The 20,147-nt window shown below is 38.6% G+C and overlaps 2 protein-coding genes across 2 annotated transcripts; both read right to left on the bottom strand.

Moving 5' to 3' along the window:
- Positions 1–11,432: 11,432 nt before the first annotated feature.
- Positions 11,433–13,660, bottom strand: LOC116263921 (iron-sulfur assembly protein IscA-like 1, mitochondrial). Its single transcript, XM_031643747.2, has 3 exons — positions 13,300–13,660; positions 11,974–12,091; positions 11,433–11,877 (listed from the first exon to the last, which is right to left on the bottom strand). Exons 1-3 carry the CDS (start codon positions 13,487–13,489, stop codon positions 11,772–11,774), a joined length of 414 nt encoding a protein of 137 aa, XP_031499607.1. The 5' UTR covers positions 13,490–13,660; the 3' UTR covers positions 11,433–11,771.
- A 3,217-nt stretch (positions 13,661–16,877) lies between these two features.
- LOC116263885 (pentatricopeptide repeat-containing protein At4g14850-like) lies at positions 16,878–19,393 on the bottom strand. Its single transcript, XM_031643699.2, has one exon. It carries the CDS (start codon positions 19,087–19,089, stop codon positions 17,011–17,013), a length of 2,079 nt encoding a protein of 692 aa, XP_031499559.1. The 5' UTR covers positions 19,090–19,393; the 3' UTR covers positions 16,878–17,010.
- Between the last annotated feature and the right edge of the window lie 754 nt (positions 19,394–20,147).

Raw genomic sequence — 20,147 nt, 5'->3', positions numbered from 1 at the left:
CAAAGCTCACTATGGAAAAATGCATTAGTGAAAGTTAATGCAATCTACTTTGACAGTTGCTAGGAAATCCCAGCCTTGCGTAAAGTAAATCCAGAAACACGAGCATTCCTTTTCAAATTAGATGCAAAGAGAAAGCCTTTAGATGAAAATTTTGTTTAGTTTATTCAGCGTTTGAGTATCTCGATTAGGTAGATTAGTTGGCCAACTTTCATCTGTGAAAGCTTCCGATACTCTCTTTTAAGGCCTTTCTCTTCTTCCTATCAAAATAAACCTGGAAAAGGTATTGAACAACTTCTCTAACATCTTCTTGACTAAAAGTTTTTTCTTTTTCTTTTGGGCCTAGTGAAAATTTTGAATTACCAAAATCAAAGATTTTTTTTTTTATTTTCGTTTCCGGCAGTAATGAGAGGTGGGAGAAGAAGTTTCTTGGTTTAACTCCATTTCATGGTGCTCTGAAGGGGAGGGAAAAGTAGTCCTATGTGTAAAGAACGGCACAAATTTCGCCTTTGGTGAAATTTTTACTCTTCTATTCAATAATGGGTGGTACACTACGCTATGAGAATAAGAAAAGGTTCTACCAACTTATTTAGGGCGTGTTCGGTTGCCCAGACAAACTGCCTGGGATGCCTTTCCTCACCACACCTTATGATACCCGGTATTCAAACACGAGATTATATGTCCTGATTTTATTTGACAGGAAATCATGAAAATTTTTTCTTCAGGCTTATTTTATCTTTAAAAAAATTAAGCAGTCAAACATGCGCTTAGACCACGTTTGATGGCCTAGAACCTGACATTCCCACTGGGAGGAAAATAGCCCTTTTTTGTATGGAAAAGGTGGTGAAAAAAAAATTGCCTTAATTTTCAACCTCCCGAAGGTGGAACTTGTCCCTGTCACGCGAACTTGTCCCTGTCACGCGAACTCTTCTAGCATGCAATTTTTCTTTTCAATGAAAAGGGTGAGATTGGTCAACCACTTGAAGAGGATGTTTGAATTCCCATTCCTAGGACGCTACGGGCACATTCATGTCAGGAACAGGAAGAACAAGTGCAACCTGGAGAGAAGTCACATTCAGATCAACACCTGAACACTTTGCCGCATGGGTGGAGTTAAAGGGGGTTGGCAGGTAGGGCTGCACAACTAGCTGAGCCAACTTGAGCTCGACTTGAACTCGCTCGAAAAAACTCGTCTCGTGCTCGACTCGAACTCGCTCGAAAAAACTTGCTTCGTGCTCGACTCGTTTATAAACGACTTGAGTTCGAGCTTACAAAGATACTCGAAATGATGAAGAGTCGAGTTCGAGTTTCAAGAACTCGACTCACAAACCGTTACTCCATATAATAATGTCAAAATCGGTTCAATGGTTTTAACTTTTAGGGTAAAAATAAATTTTAACAAGTTACACGAGTTAACATTTACACGAGTTAAAGCTTACACGAGTTAATGCCAAACGACTTAATGTCGACTTAACACCTAAATGAGTTAAACTAGTCAAGTTGAAGCTCAATTTTGTATAGTCTAATCGAACTCGAGCTGACCAAGCCATGTGCAGCCCTTCTGGCTCTACTCCTAAAATAACGTGCCTGTTTCACAGTCAAATGTGAATGTACCTCATTTTAATCAATTGGACGCGAGGATTGACTTCAAAGCTCCGACTGCGAACATTAAAACTGCTTCATTTAAACATGCCATTTTAGCAGGCCTTGTAAATGCTGGAAATCATACCAAACGTTGAATATTTTCCGTTCCATGATATGGCCAGAAGTCGTGCTGCTCTTTCTTGTTCAAGAAGTAAGAACTTCGCGTTCTACACCCAAAAAAGCGGTCTTCAAGTATGGCGGTTTACTTTTCTCTTTCGAGTGAGCCGCAAAAAGGCCAACAACAAGACAGAAAAGGAGGCTGGAGGGAAAGAATTCGCGTCTTTTCTCCCCCCGGAAGAAGTGGCGTTTTGTTTCTCCAAAACGGAAAAATTTGTACTTGCTCTAATGTTGGTGATATTTCTTTTGCTGCAACGCCGCGAAATTTCGAGTGGCTTCGTCTCCGTTCAAACTTCGGGGCACACGGTTCCGGCGTGAAATTGCCGAAGAAGGCAACAAGATGATTCTGCCAAGCCTCATTTATTATGGACCCCCTCAGTGAGTAGAAGAAGTATTTCATTCTATCTTAAGTTGAAGCCTTACTTCTTTTCTTCTGATCTTTGTATAATGCCAAACCTGCTTTCGGTGCTTCAATACAAAAGTCCCATTATGTTTTAATTTACATATTAATGCCCTCCTATAACAATATAAAACATTAATGTCACCCAACTGTAAATAAAAACAAGCTACCTACCAACTTCCATTGTGTCTGCCTGTCTGGTGCATTTTCAAGGATAATCTTTCTGTTGCTTTAATTTGAAAGCTTGGATCATTGTAATTGAATTCATTGAACAAGATAGAGTGTATCGTTTTTAATAAAAAACATGATTTAGTTTAAGTATATAAAAGTGCAAATGATCTCATTGGTAATAAAATTTGAAGTCAACTTTATAAAGTAATATTGGTTTAAAAAGTTTGTGCGTAAAACCTGACCGAAATATATGGGCTTCAATGCGAGACTTTTTCTTGTTATTGAATGTTCTTTGTCAAACACTCAACAAGAACAAGCATAATTGCCATAGTGTCATACACAATTCAAAGTTTGATTCAGTAGCAAAGTCAGAAATTTTTTATAAGAGGAGCTGAATTAAAGTTTCTAAATTTTGAGACGAGCTCAAATATCATTTCTCAAAATTTTTATATAAAACAAGTACTTTTTTTTAAAATTTACATGTAAATTTAAAAAAAAAATTGGGGTGGGCTCAAGGCCCATACGAGTCCTCCCTTGGCTCTGCCACATGGGCCGGCGAGAAACTCATTATGTTAAAGCGAGAGATCCAGGTCCAGCCAAATGGAGTTGTCCCTACCGGACCCGGTTTGTTTCTTTGCAGTGCCATGAATACAAAGCAGGGTGTCTCTCAACCAAAATTTTTTATCTCCGTCCTTGGTGCTTTTTGACCATCAAATATTTTGATATAATATCAACCATCAGGTTTTTATTGCATAAGAAATACTACAAGCGTGAAAAATAATTAGTTTTAATATGCATTCTGCATTGAATCAATTCAAAGATGAAATTTGTTTGTAGGATTAGATCAATTAAAAAAAACTGCAAAAACTACACAAAGAAAAGGTCTATGTGTCACTCTCACTTTACCAAACGCATGTTAAGCTCTACATGGCCTTCAGCTCAACCGGTAGATAGACCTTTGATTAAGATAAAAAAAATAATAATATTTGAATATTGAAAAACCTTCAAAAATATAAATATTCTTTGGGTAAATAATAAATAATCACTAAAGTTGTGGTACACAATACCTTTGCTTTCAAAGTCCAAGTTTGCTTCGGGACCTAAATGGAGATCAGTACATCCGTCAGCTAAAGTGTCGCACATTCTCTAAACTTCAACCTTAAAGAAAATTCTCAAAACGCCATCTACCAATAAAAAAACATTAGGTTTCAATATACAATGATAAAATATCCTTCCTAAAAACAAAAATATCTTTTGCCCGTAAAGGAGCAGAGTGGTTATTTATAAGCAATAATATATTAGAAATTAATTTTTTTTTGTGAAAAGGCGGCTGTTGAAGAATTTTTCTCATAAGTTGAGCCACCCCGAGTGATAATTTTGTTTTATAACCTAGAACACATTTTCTGTAATTTTTGGCAAATATTTTTGGTTAGAAAGCAAAATATGGCCCAAGGGAGAACTCTACCAGCAAGTTGAAAGAACAAAAAGCAGCAATTGGAAACAGCCAACAAAGCAAACTTCACGATGGCTCCAAAACTCCAAGTGAAGGAAATAGTTCAAGCTCTTCAACATTATTATGACAGACTGTTTGCATTCTCAAAATTTTTGGTTGGTTTTGAATCTACGAGTTAGATTTTGAACTTGGAAAAATTTGAGGTGATAACCCCGACCACATACTCTCGCATCACAGCAAGTTATTGCATTTTTCAAACAAGCTGCAACATTTTCCTCTGCTGCAGGATCATTTGTGAAAGCCATATAGTAAATGATAATCATAGTTATCCTGAGTCGCTCAGCTATTTAACTAGAGTCATCCATCTACTTTAGATGGATAATGAAAGAAAAATAATGAAAAAAATGTGAATGAAAAATATGTATTTTTTAGTTTTCCTTTGTTATTTTTCTTTTAACTGTTTATTATGTTGGATCGAATGACTCTTCGATGACTTTGAAAGGTAGAGTTATCATCATATATATATATATTTATATGTCGTATCTTGTACGCTTGAATAAGTACACTATAAAATATTTTATTTTCACAGTATTTTCTATTACCAATCAAATGAATGTGATCAGAATGTCGTAGAAATATCTGTATAAAATAATGTGAAAGTTTTTCAATGTCATGTACTGATTAAATTTTATATGAATTTCTTAAATAAATGGGCTTATTTTTTGACATTTCTTCTTTTTTCATAAATTGATTTATCACCATACGTTTCCTTATTTCTCATTCATTTGAACTGTTTCTGAAAAAAAAAAAACTAAAAAATAGATTGGTCCATTCCATATTCCCCAAAATAGAAATTAAAATGTCGTCGGAAAGTTGAGAAGGTGACAGGACATGATAAAATAAAATCGCTAGAGGTAGATACGAGAGAATTGACTTTCTGCCCAATTAATTGTTGACATGTTTGCGGTAAGCAAGCAGGGAGTAAAACTTCAGTTTCCACAGCAGTTCATATCCTTTTTAATAAGACTTTATAATTTCCATTAATCGAATTTAAAGAATCTTTATAATTTCCATTAATCGAATATTGCTTCCATAATATATACATACATAGCAAACATGTATACTGTTCGATGACAAAAAATTAAAAAATTACCATTGAAATAACCATAAATCCATTGCTAAAAAGTATTGTGAGCCGTTGTTGTTGCTGTATCATTCCCAAGGGCCTAGGCCATGGCTCCACCTCGGCTAATAAAAAAAAAATTATATTAAAAAAATATAAAATTTTTTAATTGCGCTATGTATTTTTTGGATTTAAATTTAATTGGTCCTACTCAGATTCAGAGGTTGGACTGTCAGCACGCACTTAAAAAAAATTCTGGCTTCGCCCCTAATCATACCATACCATAAACGGTTGCTAATGCCCGATGCAATCAACGATGCTTTTTTTTTAAAAAAAAAAATTACCATCCAACAACATTTGACATATTTGAATCCTAATATATAGGTACACACAAGACATTTTTAAAAAATCTAGACAACCTAAGAATCAATATAAAGTGAGCCCCTTTTTGGTGTGTACAAAAAAATTTAAAAACAAAAAAAACATAAATCAGTTAATTTTCAGCTCCTAACAAGCGTGATCTTACTTTAATTTCAGGTTTTCATACATTAATATCATATTTCATACAATCAAAGAATATACGCATGCATATAATACAATAACGAGAAGATCATATACTTGTAAGAGGTGGGTGTACATAAATGTTTTATACATTAACGTCATAGTTCATATAATGAAATAATTTACGTATGCAAATAATACAATAACAAGAAGACCACATATATATATATATATATATATATCCGACCGGCTAAGGCATTTAAGTGCGACCATGACGCCGCGCATTATCTGTTGACAAGTTACCCAACCATGGCAGTCTACGATGGGACATCGGAAAACCATCAACTACTTCCATTTTTCAAGATTGGCCGGTGGGACCAGCATCAGCATCTTCGATCTCTCAGGCTTTCGCCTTCCAATGTATAAATATATAGTTTATGAAATAAGTAAATAAGGGAAATGTGAAAAACCATGTGTTAAGTAAATATAAGAGGTGTGTACATTAAATATGAAATATCAGATAACCCTTCTGCACTTGTTTATAATATATGTTTTCATGAAATATATACGTTTAGTAAATAGAAAAACTAAGTGCATTAACACATTCATTAATCCTGATTGATCATTGGCAAAGTATTTTGCCAACTACGTTAATCGAATGATTCATAATCAGTGTACATGATTGTCACTTTATATAAGTGCATATATTTCGCAGGCTATATAAATATACAGTAAATTACCACTTACATTGGTAACACAACTTTAGTGTGACATTGCATAAAATTTTAAAATCATAACAATGTGAAGTTAACACAATATAATGAAATTTTTTATGGACTGGCGTGGGCAGTGGCCTACCCCAGCCAACCAGGGTCCATATTTCTGTTTCCTGATAAACTAAAATGGTCGGCTATCATAAACAGTAAAGAAAGCTTGATTTGGACCAATCAAAGCAAACTGTAGACTAGACTGTTAGCAGAACCAAATTCCAACATAGTATGTCATTACCACCAAAGCAAGCTTGATTTGGTCCTATCATGATTCAGCCAAGGCTCACGTCACAATTCAAATCTGGATTGAATGCCCGGAACACGGCGACCGGCAGAATGCGGCAGCGCTAGATTGATTTATAAGACCGGCAAGGCGGACCCAAGTCCCCAAGGTAGACTCAGTCAAAAATCCGAGCACAATCAATTTGATTCTCGTGAGTGCGATTCTCTTAAGCCTTATGAGATGGGATGCTCTTGCTTCTAAGACCCTGACGCAACTTTAGACCCTGAAAGCAAGGAGGAAAATAAGAAGATTTCATTCATCATGCAACATCATTTAGTTAATTAGGGTAGACTTGTGTGCAAAGCCAAATAACACGACGATGGAAGAATGAGAGCAAAAGCATCAGGTAAGCTTTTCCCTTACCATTTAGAAAGTGATTACAGGTAATATCATCCAGTCAACCGATTACAGTAGCTACACGCTTGTGGTCGAAATGACTTGCTCAGCAGAACATGGCATTAAAATAGGCATGTCATGAAGTCTACAATGTTAAAATATGTTATTATATTTTGTTTCCAGAATGTAGCAACCTCTTTGATGTGACATTTAGTCATTATCAACCTTCTTTTGAAATCCTTATCTATTCCATTCAACGTCTTTATTACAGAAAAATCATATACATGCATTGATACAAGTGGGTATGATGCTTGGATTTAGGAAGACTAGAGATCCGTGGTTACATCAACATTGTGAAAAAAGCAGGGCAAAATGTCAAAATTCAATTTTAACAGTCTTGTACTCCATGTTTAAAAACCTCTTGACAACTTAACTTGACTCAGACGATTCGGCTAGACTCGGTTTTATCGAAATTGGAAGAAGTTGACCCAAATTCGGTGATGCATGCTATGTTAACTTTAACGCTTGTTTCTGTCGAGGGGTTGTCTTTGATTGATATATTAATGTCGAAAACTGAAATGTGTCAAAGTCTCCATATAGCCGATAAAGTAGTTCATGACATGGTTTCTTGTTATTACATGAGTGAATATTACTCAGCCATGGATTTACTTGATGTTCCTTTTAACTTATTTTTATGCACGTAATCATATCATTTTACGGTTAAATGACCAGTTATGTGTCGTTGTTATTTAGAAAAATAATGGTTAACGAAACAAGACTCGCATCACTGTGACCTGCCGAGAATGGGTGAGTCAAGCAGCCAGTCATTGAGTTCTAAAACATTGGTCACATGGTAAATATTTCATTACTTAGTGCAACTTTCACACATTAGACTTCGAAAAATGGAGAAGCCATTTTTGGGTTTCAAGTGCTTCTTTCCACTGCTACTGTGTGGCTGTCGGTATTGGAATATCGACAGGTGACTTCACAATGGAGGTAGAGAACTGGAGATGGAGACACCTCGAAGATGCCAAAGCGCCACTCCCTCACCCCCAGAGTCCAGAGCTGCTTCGGGCTTGAGTGAAAAGCATAACACTGTCAACTAGAGTGTTGCACATTCACCATTTGCAGTCTATAAAAGTAACATTCCATAACAATCAAACTAACAACCAAACTTTCACCAGCATACTAACCCGACCAACTATGCAACACGAGTTGATCTGTCTGTAACCATACCTGCAGTGGGCATAAGCAGCAGAATTGAAGCCAACTCCACCTTCTTGAGGTAACCAAACCTGCAGTTGGCATATTGAGGTTAGCGGTGTGTTGAAGTGCATAAGCACCTCAAACACTAATGGGCTTCGCTTCACCCCCCTTAAAAATGCATATATCAGCAACCAAGACATACTGTAGAGAAGATTTAATTTAGAATAACTCGGAATAAATCGCTGTATGTAATATGTTCACAGATCAACACCAGAATCAGAAATTATCCCTTTGTATCCCAGTTCAGCTGACAATTCCAAGAAGCAAAAATACTAATAATTCAACCTGCAAGTGTCAAAGCATTCTAACCAAGTTCCTGTTGCAGCTCTCCCTCCGTCTTTGGGACAGAGAAATCTTGACCAGATAGATGTCGCACAAAATCATTTTGGCTTAAAATATGATGTCACTATTACGCGTCTAAAAGTTAATTTCCAGTAAAAAAAAAATGTATGTAGATCATAGCTATAAGGCCTGAAATTTTAATGACCTGAAAAACTTATTATTTAAGAAGACATAAAATGTTTCTTTAAGTAATGTAGGTGAAGACAGAGCCCCTGTGTTGCCCCTTGTCTCTCTCTGCAATATATGTAAGGGAAAATGAAGATGACCATTTAGACATTTTAACTGGTCTTACCGACTCCAATTTGGACCATTGAATGGCTTCAGCTACCTGCATTTTCTTTTGAAAAAGAAAGGTGGTTGCTTACCATCTATAAAAACCATCAGCTTTTCAGAAAATGGAGATAATAGGGACCACTCAATGAGGTCATCTAACACACCGAAATTCGTATTGATAGGAGTAGAACCGGTTGAAATACTTAACTAGCCTTAGTGGTCCAGCATTCAAATATAGCAGACACTAAACACACTGAGGCTCAGGCATGTCAAAGTATTGCAAGGAATCATACCAGAGTCGATTTAGCCAGGTTCCAATTTTTGACAGGCAAGAAAAGATATAGCTGTGATAGTCATCATATGCTAGCATTCTGCTGCTAAAGTATGAGAACCCTATCAGAACCCACCTCAAATAAGCCATAAACTAGAGGAGACTTGTGCAACATATTAGTATCTCAAATTGATCAAAACCCCAGAGACTTGAGTGCACAGAGGTTAGCAGAAACCAGCTAGTCTAAACCTGCTCTAACATAGCGTCATCAAGTAAAGCCAATAAATATAGACAACACATCCTTCCCTCAGTGGCTAATCCTACATTTCAGACATTTGCAGCAACTGACAACTGCGACCGCGACTGTTCCTTCACATGCTTGCAAGAGAACCGCTAACAGGATAAAACACTAGCATAGCTTAAACTAAAGGTTAGCAAAGCAAGTCCATACATAGTTCTCTTTCTTTTCCAATCCTATCTTGCAGAGTGATTCAACACTTGCAGATTAAGAAAGTTTGCAGTAAATTAGATTCATGTGCATGCTCACGCACACAAAAACAGCTTGGTAATAAAGTGAGTAGGCCATATTTGTATGCACGAGCATGCCACATATGAGCAGTTACAGCCATGCTTACTGTGATGATACCATTGGACAATACTAAACTAGAACAAAACCGCTTTGCAAATAAATAAGAACAGAACAGACTGTCAAATGAATGATAAATATTTTGTTATAAGATCAAAGCTATCAATTTGCTTGCTGAACTGAGGACAATCAGGATGTCCCTGAACCAGAATAAACAACTACCAAGGTAAGATCATCAAGGGGGCACTGCTGAAACAAAGATGCCATGTTTTGGGTCTCTCTTCTTTGTGGTGCGTCCTGTTTTGGTAACAAGTTGAACTTTTGCTTCCCAATCAAGTACATGAAGCAAATAGTTTCATTTTAGTTAAACAAATGATACTCAAATATTCATCTGATGGACATGTGCCAGGAATTCACACATACAACTTCCATAAAGAATGTAGGTAAGAAAAATATATATTGGTTATTGATAATTAGTTTACAACTGAAACCAACATGGACCCACTAATAATTGTAAACACAAGTTAAAAGAGAACTGATGTTGGAACCAGAAAAGTAAAAGCTGTCCACCAATAGGTCTTATGATTGTTCCACATCTTTTTGTGGGCATACAAGCTTGTTATCCAATTACAATTAATATCTCCTATTGTGTACTATTTATCTAACACATGCAAATATACTTGCATTCTGCTATTTATTGAACCGTTACTTGTTCCACCAGAAGGTCCATGCCTCGATGCACTTGACATTGTGCATGAAATTCTGCTATGCCAATAATTTGCCTCTAGACAATATGCTGGGAAGCAAGACATTGAGGCATTGTTTAAGTCAGGATGAAATCCATTCTGATGTTCCCTTCTGCTCTACCCCAAGAGAGACCACAAAAAAGGTTATGGTTACAAATGCATTTAATTTTTCCAGATATTACGGATAGAATTTCAACTTGATACAATGAGTCCAAATTAAGTTTCACAAAACCATGTCATTTGAGATGTCAACCAAATGCATCATCAAGGTTCTATTTTGGTGGGAAAGGGGTACGGGCAATGGATTTGGGTTTTGAAAGAACATCAAATGGGCCCTTTCCTTCTTCAACTGTTAGTGGAAGATTTTGGAAGCCTCCTTTAGAATAGAAGATATAGGCAATTTGGAGTCCACCATGTCCTTGAAAATGAACTCACTTCAAAGCCTCAACCTGCCCCTTCTTTCACATGGGCCCAAGTAAAGATACCGTAAACATATATACCATATGCAAACACAGCAAAAAATATTTCTATCAAATATATCTGAGAACATGCCTAACCTGAATGTATAAGTAATCATTTAATAGCTATTTGACTTCCGTATCCACTTTAAAAGGTCAAAGATGCAGTTACAATCAGAAATACACCTTTGTATCTTCATTCTTGGATCTTTGACTCCTAGTAATCTAATTTGGAAGCTTAAAGTTTATGCTTCACAAATGCATAATCTCGATTTGATAAATTTCATGAAAATTAAGTTGTCCTTATTCTTACAATGATAGGGGATTAAAACCCTTACAAGAGACCCATATTTACATTTACATATAACCCTCAATCCATGACTAGGAGTTTCACTATTTTTATGTGCCACTTCATGTCCAACTATGCCCATTTTTAGTGCAATTGCCTGGCATATCAATGTGGTGATCAGAATTCTGTGAGGAAATTGAGAATACAGATCCACAATCTCAGTATCGGCCTTTCAAGTAACAGGTAGAAGGTCAAGAACCATTTCTGTCAACACCTAATAATGTGTGGACTCACTGTGGCCCTTGTTCAACTGTACAAGTTCATCTACTCATAGTCTAGAGGGGCTGGTGTCTCCATTTGCCAAGAATGAAGCCACAGAGAAAGAGAGAGCAAGAGAGAGAGGAGAGAGAGTTGCAAGTTTCTTCAAGTTCAATTATTTGCTCCTGTTGCAGGAGAATGCAAGTCAGTTGTAGCACAACTACAATCATTACATACACAACTGGATGAACAGGACAGACCTCATCCACAGACATTCCAAAAAGGAAAAATAAAAAAGAAAGAAAGAAAAACTCAAGAACAGAAATTCCAACTTGAAGCATAATTATACAGTGGATTAAAAATTGTAATGGGATTGCAGACCGTCATGAGCCCACCTGACTAGTGTTAGCGACTGAGTAAGAGTATGCTCTCCAAGATGACCGTCTTGACAACCCATTCTCAAAAAAATCATTCTTGAAACAAGTTTTTAACTAGCTCCAGGCCTAGCGACTCCCGGACTGCTTGTTGTCATGAAAGACTCTCCACAACCACATTCTCCTTTAGAGTTTGGATTGATGAATATAAACTCTGACCTGCACATCAAGGACAAGAAATTAGGCACGGTCACAGAACCACTAAAATGAAACTATAATATTGCACAATCGACTCTTCCATAGCAGTTCCCATACTTGAGCGTGTCATCTACATAGTCCATCTTTGTGCCAATAACATGCATCAACGCCTTGGGCTCAATCAATATTTTAACACCCTTATCCTCCACTAGTTCATCAAATTTTCCTTTTTCATCTGCAAAGAAGGAAGACGAAGGTGAGAGTATATTTAAGAGTCCACCAAAACGTTAACTAAATGAAAAGCGAAAAGAATACAAAGAAACAACAGAATAAGAATGCAACTAATTTTCACACATCAGTTGTGGTCAAATAGGCTACCAAATTGTGTGGATTACAGTCTTTATCGCCTTAAGGCCAACTCCTTAAAATAGGACTCCGCTATTACCACGAGGAGATGCCTCAGGGAATGATTTCCATATATAATGTGGCTTATCCACAGAATCCTGCTTTATGAATAAGCATACAAAAATTCTGCACAGATCGAGTTTCGATCTTGCCAGCCCCGATTGACAGCCCCAAGCAACCAAACTACACAGTCGCTGAATTTCAGTAATGAGGATTAGCTCCTAGTTGATGAGCAAATATACCACATGTTCCACTCCAAGCGTAAGGTTGTTTACTACTTGAATCCTAGGCTTTATCAAATGGAGGTCCCATAGAAGTCCACAAAACCGAGGACCAACTGAAGAAGCATATTGAAGCATGAAGCCTGCAGTGGAAAGTGAAATGGGAAACAAGAGGAAGCTACATCCAAAACACCAGAAGGGGAGTTCCTTGTATTCTCTCAAGCACAAACAAACCCAAACAAGAAACAAAAACACGAACCAAAAAGGGAATTTTTTAAAAAATAAAAAAAAAAGCGACATAGACACCCTTAGTTGCCATCATTCAAGTCTTAATTCAGAAAAAGAAAACGGCATCAGCTCCCAAATTTTTTTAAAAAAAATGCTCTAACCGGAGACGACGAATACCAGAAAATGGAAAAAAAAAATCTTCGTAAATGGAAGAAAAATCGTCCTACTTCCCCTTGCATTCATGAAATTAGAAATTGGAGCACCAGAACATGGAACCCACTCTTCGTAAATTAGAAGTTGTTAATCCACAGAGAACTGACAATGGAATCATGGAAAAAAAACTATTCACTATTAGCATTAGTAAAGTTCGAAATTGCTAACCGAGAGAAACAGAGAACGAGAGAGAGAGCTCCCACCGAAATCATGAAAGCGGAGGCAATTCGTCGCTACTCGAATCCAACCCACAATGGTTGCGAATACGTCCAAACAGAAATCCTCCCCACCAAACGCAGAATTTCCCGAAAAACAGCGTAATCTAAAAACCGAAAACGAGGAAACGAAAAGAAGAAATGATTTAACTTATTATTACCGGCATAGTTGAGCGTGTAGGAGAGCCCGTTACATCCCCGGGCCTTGACGCCGAGGCGGAGGAACGGCTTCCCCCGTAGGGCGAGAAGGTGTCGGACACGTTCCGCCGCCGTCTTCGTGAGTGTCAGAGCCTGCCGCCTCGATGTCGAGGCGACCCGCTCTGCCGCTGCTGCCAGGAGGGACGACGCCATCTGCCTGCCTGTCTGCCTCTCCCGCTCAGCCTGCTTCGTCCTCGTTGCCGCCGCTTTGGATCAGAGAGGAAAGGCAACCGCCTCCATGGCAATAAATCGAGCGCCCCGGAGGAGGGACGAACCGACTCGGCCGACGGCGCGAGCCGCGCCAACGTGGCGTTCTCCGAGCATCTGGGCGGCCCCAACTCGTCGGACCCACTCTAGAAGTTACCAGAACGTTATTTGATTCGGACTCGTAGGCATCCTCGGTATTAAAAGATATAACGCAACCCAAGCTTGTCAAATGCTAGCCAAAGCGCAGGCGAACTTTGTTCATCTCTCATTTTTGACGGTCTATAATTGAGCATTCAATTATAAGAAAGAGAGAAGAGAGAGAATTGGTTGCTATCCTCATGAACGGGTTGTCTGAATCGAACGGTCTTACGTGACTGGTTGACGATTGATCCGTTTATATTGCAAAATGAGTTCTCTTATTGCCTATTTGCTAACTATGTTGAAATGAGTTAAACTTACTTGCCATGAAAGAAAACACAAGTGGATTTAGTGCAATTCACGCTGTTCTTCCTTCACGTCTTTAAAATACTTTATCATAATAAATGCTTAATCAATTCATTCCATGCATTAAAACAATCAGTAACATTAGGTAATTGTTGTTCTTTCTATAAAAATTCAATGAAAACTGAGTTTAAGATAACTTTTAATCAAATTGTAATGGTTTAAATTCAAGAAAATACCTTCAGTTATTCTTCCTATAGAAATTCAAAGAAAACAGAATGTGACAAGTTTGATGAACTTTCAGCTTCCTTCCGCAGCTTGTTTGAAACCTCGTTTCCAGGTATTCACATCCACGTGAGATATGGCTATAGCACTGCTTGCGTTCCTTCTGCTTCTATAGATTTCATTGCCTTCATTCTTCAATTTATTTTGTGATTCTTAACAAACGTAAAAGTTTTAACAGTTCTGTGGGCAAATTCCTTAGGTCATGTCATGTCATGTTTGCAGATTTTTCTTGCTTGTCAAATAACACTAATCACTTGAGCAATGAAGCAGCCGTTCTGTAACTGCATTTATTGTAATTCCCTCTCTGTCACAATTTGCAGGCTGGGATGGGTGGTGGAACAGGGACTGGTCGTGCACCTGTAATTGCAAGCATTGCAGAATTAATCAATGGTTATCTTCAGTACTGTGGGGATTGCTACTGCCCCACTCTTTTGAAGGTTGAAGTGGAACTATTCAAGCACAGAAGGAATTACATTCAACGAGCTACTGAAATTGTTTGGCATATAACTAGTGGGACTGATCTGACGTTGCACGAAGTGCATCCCTCTCTCGCTCTCTGTATACGTATGTACGTATGTACAAGGCCTGCCTTTTCTCATTCTTTTCCATCATTAAGCCATGGTTTTTGTTACATCTTTAAATTGAAATTACGTTTCTGTAGCAGTAGTAATCGGTTGATAATTCCGTAGTTGGTCTTTTGGAGGACTGATATTTTGATTATCTGGGTCACTTTATCATGGGGATCCTACTGCAGATACCGGGATAAAATTATTTTTCTTCCAAGATTACAGGGACCAATATACAAGGGGATGTGAAAAGCGAGTAAAAATGGAATCTGTGTGACTAGCTGGTAGGTGAAGCTGATGAAGCCCCAGTATTCCACTGTTTCAGCTATGGCGTTATAGCGCCTTGCACGGCATGCTCAAGGAAGTAGCTGCTGAAGATACATGTAGTTGAGATTTATGGAGTTACAATCATAGTTTCTCACGTTTTCTAGTTCAGATGAAGGCATCTTTCATTTTCATAGTTTATAAATTATAAGCCTTTGGAGCAGGCAACACTTCCATCAACCCCTTCTATAAAGATCCAATCGATCCATCGATCAAAACCTTTTGCCGGTAGTCCTCGCTTTCTCTTTTTCAAGGGTCGCATTAGGATTCCATTCCATTGAACAAGCTCCACCTTGTGGAACACGGAAAGGTTGTAGCCTGCCGTTGAACGCTTCCACGCCCTCGGTACCGGATGGTGCTGGAGGACTTCCTTTTGCCGGTCTTTCTATATTATCACCATCCATTCCATACAATACATCCTTCTTTCTTGAGGATTCTTGCTATGTGCATTGGCACCTGTTCCCAGTTTAAAATCTCACTTGGTTAGCTGCTCTCGGCACATTTCAGACACAGTTGTTCACTTGCTTTGGTTGCAGAGTGCAGTAGCCTGGGGATTTCAGGGATGAAAATTTTGATTTCGTAAGGTTATTTCATGGCTCACACTCGATATTACGTCAAGGCCAGGATAAATTCTAAGCCTTTTGGTTGGTCAACAACAAGAATTTCATTTACTTGTTGACTAATTAATTTTGTTTTGCTTTTACACTGAATGACCATTCAGTTACGATCAAAATAGAATTCGGGGCACTCTATGTAAGTAGCCAGATCACATGGAAGATGCATGTTCTCTGCCAGATGGTTGCTTCCATCTATTTTCTTTCTTGACGTCATTCCCTCATTTGTCATGTCTTTTCAGAAGACATAATCCTCCTCTTTTTTTCACTTCTGTTACCAATACTCCTTTTCCTTTTTTCTTGGGATTTCCATTTGTACAACTAAATACTCTCTCAGTTTTACTCAATGCTTCAACAGACTGATTTTGTCATTATGTTATTATTTCTATGTACCCTGCAGGTAAATGCTGCTGCAGAAGTGATATACGACCTTGTTGATCCAAGTGAAAACCAGATTTTTGGCACAGTTATCGATCAATCACTAGGTGGACAAGTGATTTGGTGACTATCCATCTTTCTCTGCTATTACGTTACTAAATAATCGGCATTTTCTTGAAAGAGAGCTATAACTGAAGTCCATGATTCCTTGCAGTTCATTGACTCCGTATGCGTTTTATTATATCAATGATATATGATAAAAACTTCAAGTAATGATTGCCCACTCTCTCTGGCTCTATGGTAACATACCATTATTCAATAGTGCCTCGTCAATGTTAGTTGCTCTTCAACTTCATCTTTTTCTTAATCTTGTTGGTTTAGGTAACGAGTATGTCACTTTGTCAATGGATTTTAGAAAGACATGTTTCCCAGATCACCAGTTATTAACGTAATCTCGACCGTTTCGGTGATTCAAAATTGATGCCACAATCGAGTTTTCAGGTGAGCACAGTTATTATGGCTACTGGATTCAAAAGGCAAAACGAAGCTGAAGGCCATCCTGAACCAGTACTTCTCTCTCTGCCTCTGTCTCTTTCTCAATCTGCGCCGGTGCCTCTCTCTCTCTCTCTTGCAGAGAACAAGATCCTATTGGAGCCTATAAGTTCCTCGTACTAAAATCACATCATAAAGGTTTTCCTGTCGCTGCTTTTGGCTTTGTTTGTTTGAGACTTGGCGTTCATTTTATATACATACATCAAAGATTGTCTACAACAGAAAATGTAGGAGGAAGTTACAACAGAATTCAAATTTGTAAGTCGATTGAAGGATAATTAATGCAAAGAATAAACTGCCACTTAAATCACCAATAGTCTCCACAAGAGCATAAGCCATCTCTGAAATGGTGGTATCTGCTATTGTCCCTTACAATTATATGCCTTCCAACAATTTTAGATATGAACTTGATTGCCGAATGGCAATCCACACAGATTCTAAGATTCTTTTTTACAATGATTTCTTTCTCACTTGGTATGCTGATGAGCGCAAATGCCAAGGCAATCCGCTCGCTGTGATACTGAAGAAGCTTCTCTTTCAAGCATTCTTCAACATTACTTGAGACAGATCCAGTGTAGGGAATGTAACCTGCTTCCCTCATTCGATCGGAAAGACTTTCAAGTTTCTCATAAATCTGTTTCTTCTGAGGATGAGAGAAGTCCTCTGCACCAAAGATATGAGTTTTGTTGTTCACATCCACCCAACTGTAACCAGGTAACTTCTTCACCTTAGTTTCCTTTATCAGCTTTCTGACACTCTTCACATCCTCCCACTGTCCTACTGTGGCATATAAATTAGAAAGCAAAACATGGGTTCCATTGTTCTCTGGCTCAAGCATCATTAGTTTTTCTGCAGCGAGCTTACCTCTTTCTGCATCACCATGCCTCCTGCAGGCCCCCAGCAATGAGCACCAGGCAAATGCATTAGGTTCTGAAGGCATTGCTTTAATGAATTCTTCTGCTTCCTTAAGTCTGCCTGCTCGACTGAGAAGATCAATTACACACGCAGAATGCTCGCCTCTGGGTGTAAAATTAAACCGCATTGACATTGAATTGAAATAACTTAGCCCCTCATCAACTAAGCCAGCATGACTACAGGCAGTCAGGAGATTTACAAAAGTAATTGCATTGGGCTCCATTCCCTTTGAGACCATTTTCTCGAAGTGTTGGATTGCTTTCCTGCCATAACCGTGGTGTGCAAATACTCCTATGGTTGCATTATATGCGATATCCGTCTTATCCTGGATCTCATGGAACACTTGGAGAGATGATTCAAGAAGTCCAGACTTCCCATACATGTCAATAAGAACTGTAGAAACAAACGGGTCAGCTGCAAACTCAGCCTTGATCACTTGGGCATGAAGCTGCTTTCCCTGTTCTAGTGCGGCTTGGCTAGCACAAGCTTTTAGCAAACTAGAGAAGGTAAATTCATTAGGAACAATGCCTTGCCTTCGCAAGTTGAGGTAAATATTCATGGCTTTCTCGATTTCGTCATTTTCGGCAAAGCCGTCGATCAATGTACTGCAGGATACAACATTCACCATCTCAGAGTCCAACGAAAATACAAGGGATGCACTTTCCACATCACCGGACTTGGAATACATATCAATCAGAGAATTACCAACAACAATATCTGACTCGAACCCATATTTAATGACGCTAGCATGTAGTGATTTTCCCGTCGCCAAGCTGTTCAGCCCTCCACATGCACTCAACGCACTGCAAAGAACATGTTGATCAGCTGGTATACCATCAAGGTTCATCTTTCTGAAAGCTCGAAGAGCTTCAGAAAACTCACCGTTTTTACTGCAGGCGTCAATTAGAGCAGTCCAACACACCTTATCTTTGGCCGACATCCCATTAAACACATCCTGAGCATCAACCAACAGCCCAAATTTTGAATACATATCAATGAGATTGCTTCCAACGAATAACTCCGAGCCAAACCCAGTTTTTAGAATCAGTGAATGAAGCTGTTTTCCATGTTGAACCCAGCCTAAAGCAGCGCATGCCTGAACAGCGCACGAAAGCGCAAACTGACTCGGCTGCCACCCTGATATCCTCATCTCTTCAAGGAAACGAAGAGCTTCCTGGAACGCTCCGTTCTGAGAAAGGCCAGAAATAACAGCCGTCCAAGAGACAAGATTTCGTTGAGGCATTTCGTCGAACACCTGCAACGCACAAGCCATGCCCCCACACTTGGAGTACATGTTGATGAGATGGTTGGAGACAAAGATGGACGGCTGCTTTGCTGTCGTTATGATGTGGGCATGAAGCTCTTTGCCCTTGTTCAGTTGCCTGGTTCTGGCACAGTCTTGAAGCATGAAAGCGCAAGATGTGGGGTCCTTCAAAAGAAGTCTGTAGAGTGCCCATTTCTGAACCTTCATAACACCATGTTCTTCTTTCACGCCCAAGTTTTGATAGGGACACTCCTCGGTGACCAACGTTTCCTTTGACACCCAAGTTTTTGACAGGAACAGGAACACTCGCCGATAACCAAGAGCTTAGGAGAGCCGACTAATGAGGCAAGGCAGCAAGGACGCATAACCATGGGACCCTGAATACACCGTACCTGATTACATTGGATCGAACACATGCTAGTCTTGAATTAATATCCAAAAGTTGACTTGTTTGGCTCGGGAGTGTTGCATTGGACCAACGGACCGATCGGTTCGATTCTCGTATGCACTGTTTTATAATAGATGTATATATTTTAGTTGACAGATATATGGCTTTCCACTTAGATCTCCAAATAGTTTGAAACTCAAAAATAAGAAGAAAAGGAAAAGAGTTTCATCCTCTTAAAGGTGTCTCTCCTCAAAAAAGTTGGCTTATTTGATAGCAGATCCGATTTTGTTTGCTGCTAAGTGTCCTACTTCTTCCCTGGATATGGATTTCCACTTTTTATCTAATTGCGCTTGGGATTTTCTGGGGCAGCGCGGTGGGCTTCGATTAGATTGGATCTCGATATCTTCTTATTTCGCAATATTTTAATTGACTAAAAGTACCCACCCCTGCTTTTTCAAGAAATCTCAGATTCAACTACCGGTACAAAGTTTGCATCTCATATCCAGATCAACGTTGAGATTGAGCAACCTTAGTTAAAATTGCAATTCAGCTCACCAACCATAGCACCGTTTGATCCTTCGCAGTTTTACTTAGAAAAAAAATTCCAAACTCACATTTGGTTAGTTGATTCTAGACAACACCACAAATGGAGCGAGCATCCCGGATACTTGAGGACTAACCCGGTGCAACCAACATGGTAGAACCTTTGTAATTGCACCATTTCTGGCACATTTGAAAAAAAGACGTAGCTTTGATAACGCATAGGCTTGTGACTGTAGAGCACGGTATCCGGCTCGCCCAGTCTATATATATATATATATATATATATATATATATATATATATATATATATATATATAAGTTATCTACCCAACCC

Source organism: Nymphaea colorata, chromosome 11 (assembly GCF_008831285.2).
Source record: "Nymphaea colorata isolate Beijing-Zhang1983 chromosome 11, ASM883128v2, whole genome shotgun sequence".
Lineage (NCBI taxonomy): Eukaryota > Viridiplantae > Streptophyta > Magnoliopsida > Nymphaeales > Nymphaeaceae > Nymphaea > Nymphaea colorata.
This window is presented reverse-complemented; position numbering and strand designations above follow the sequence as displayed.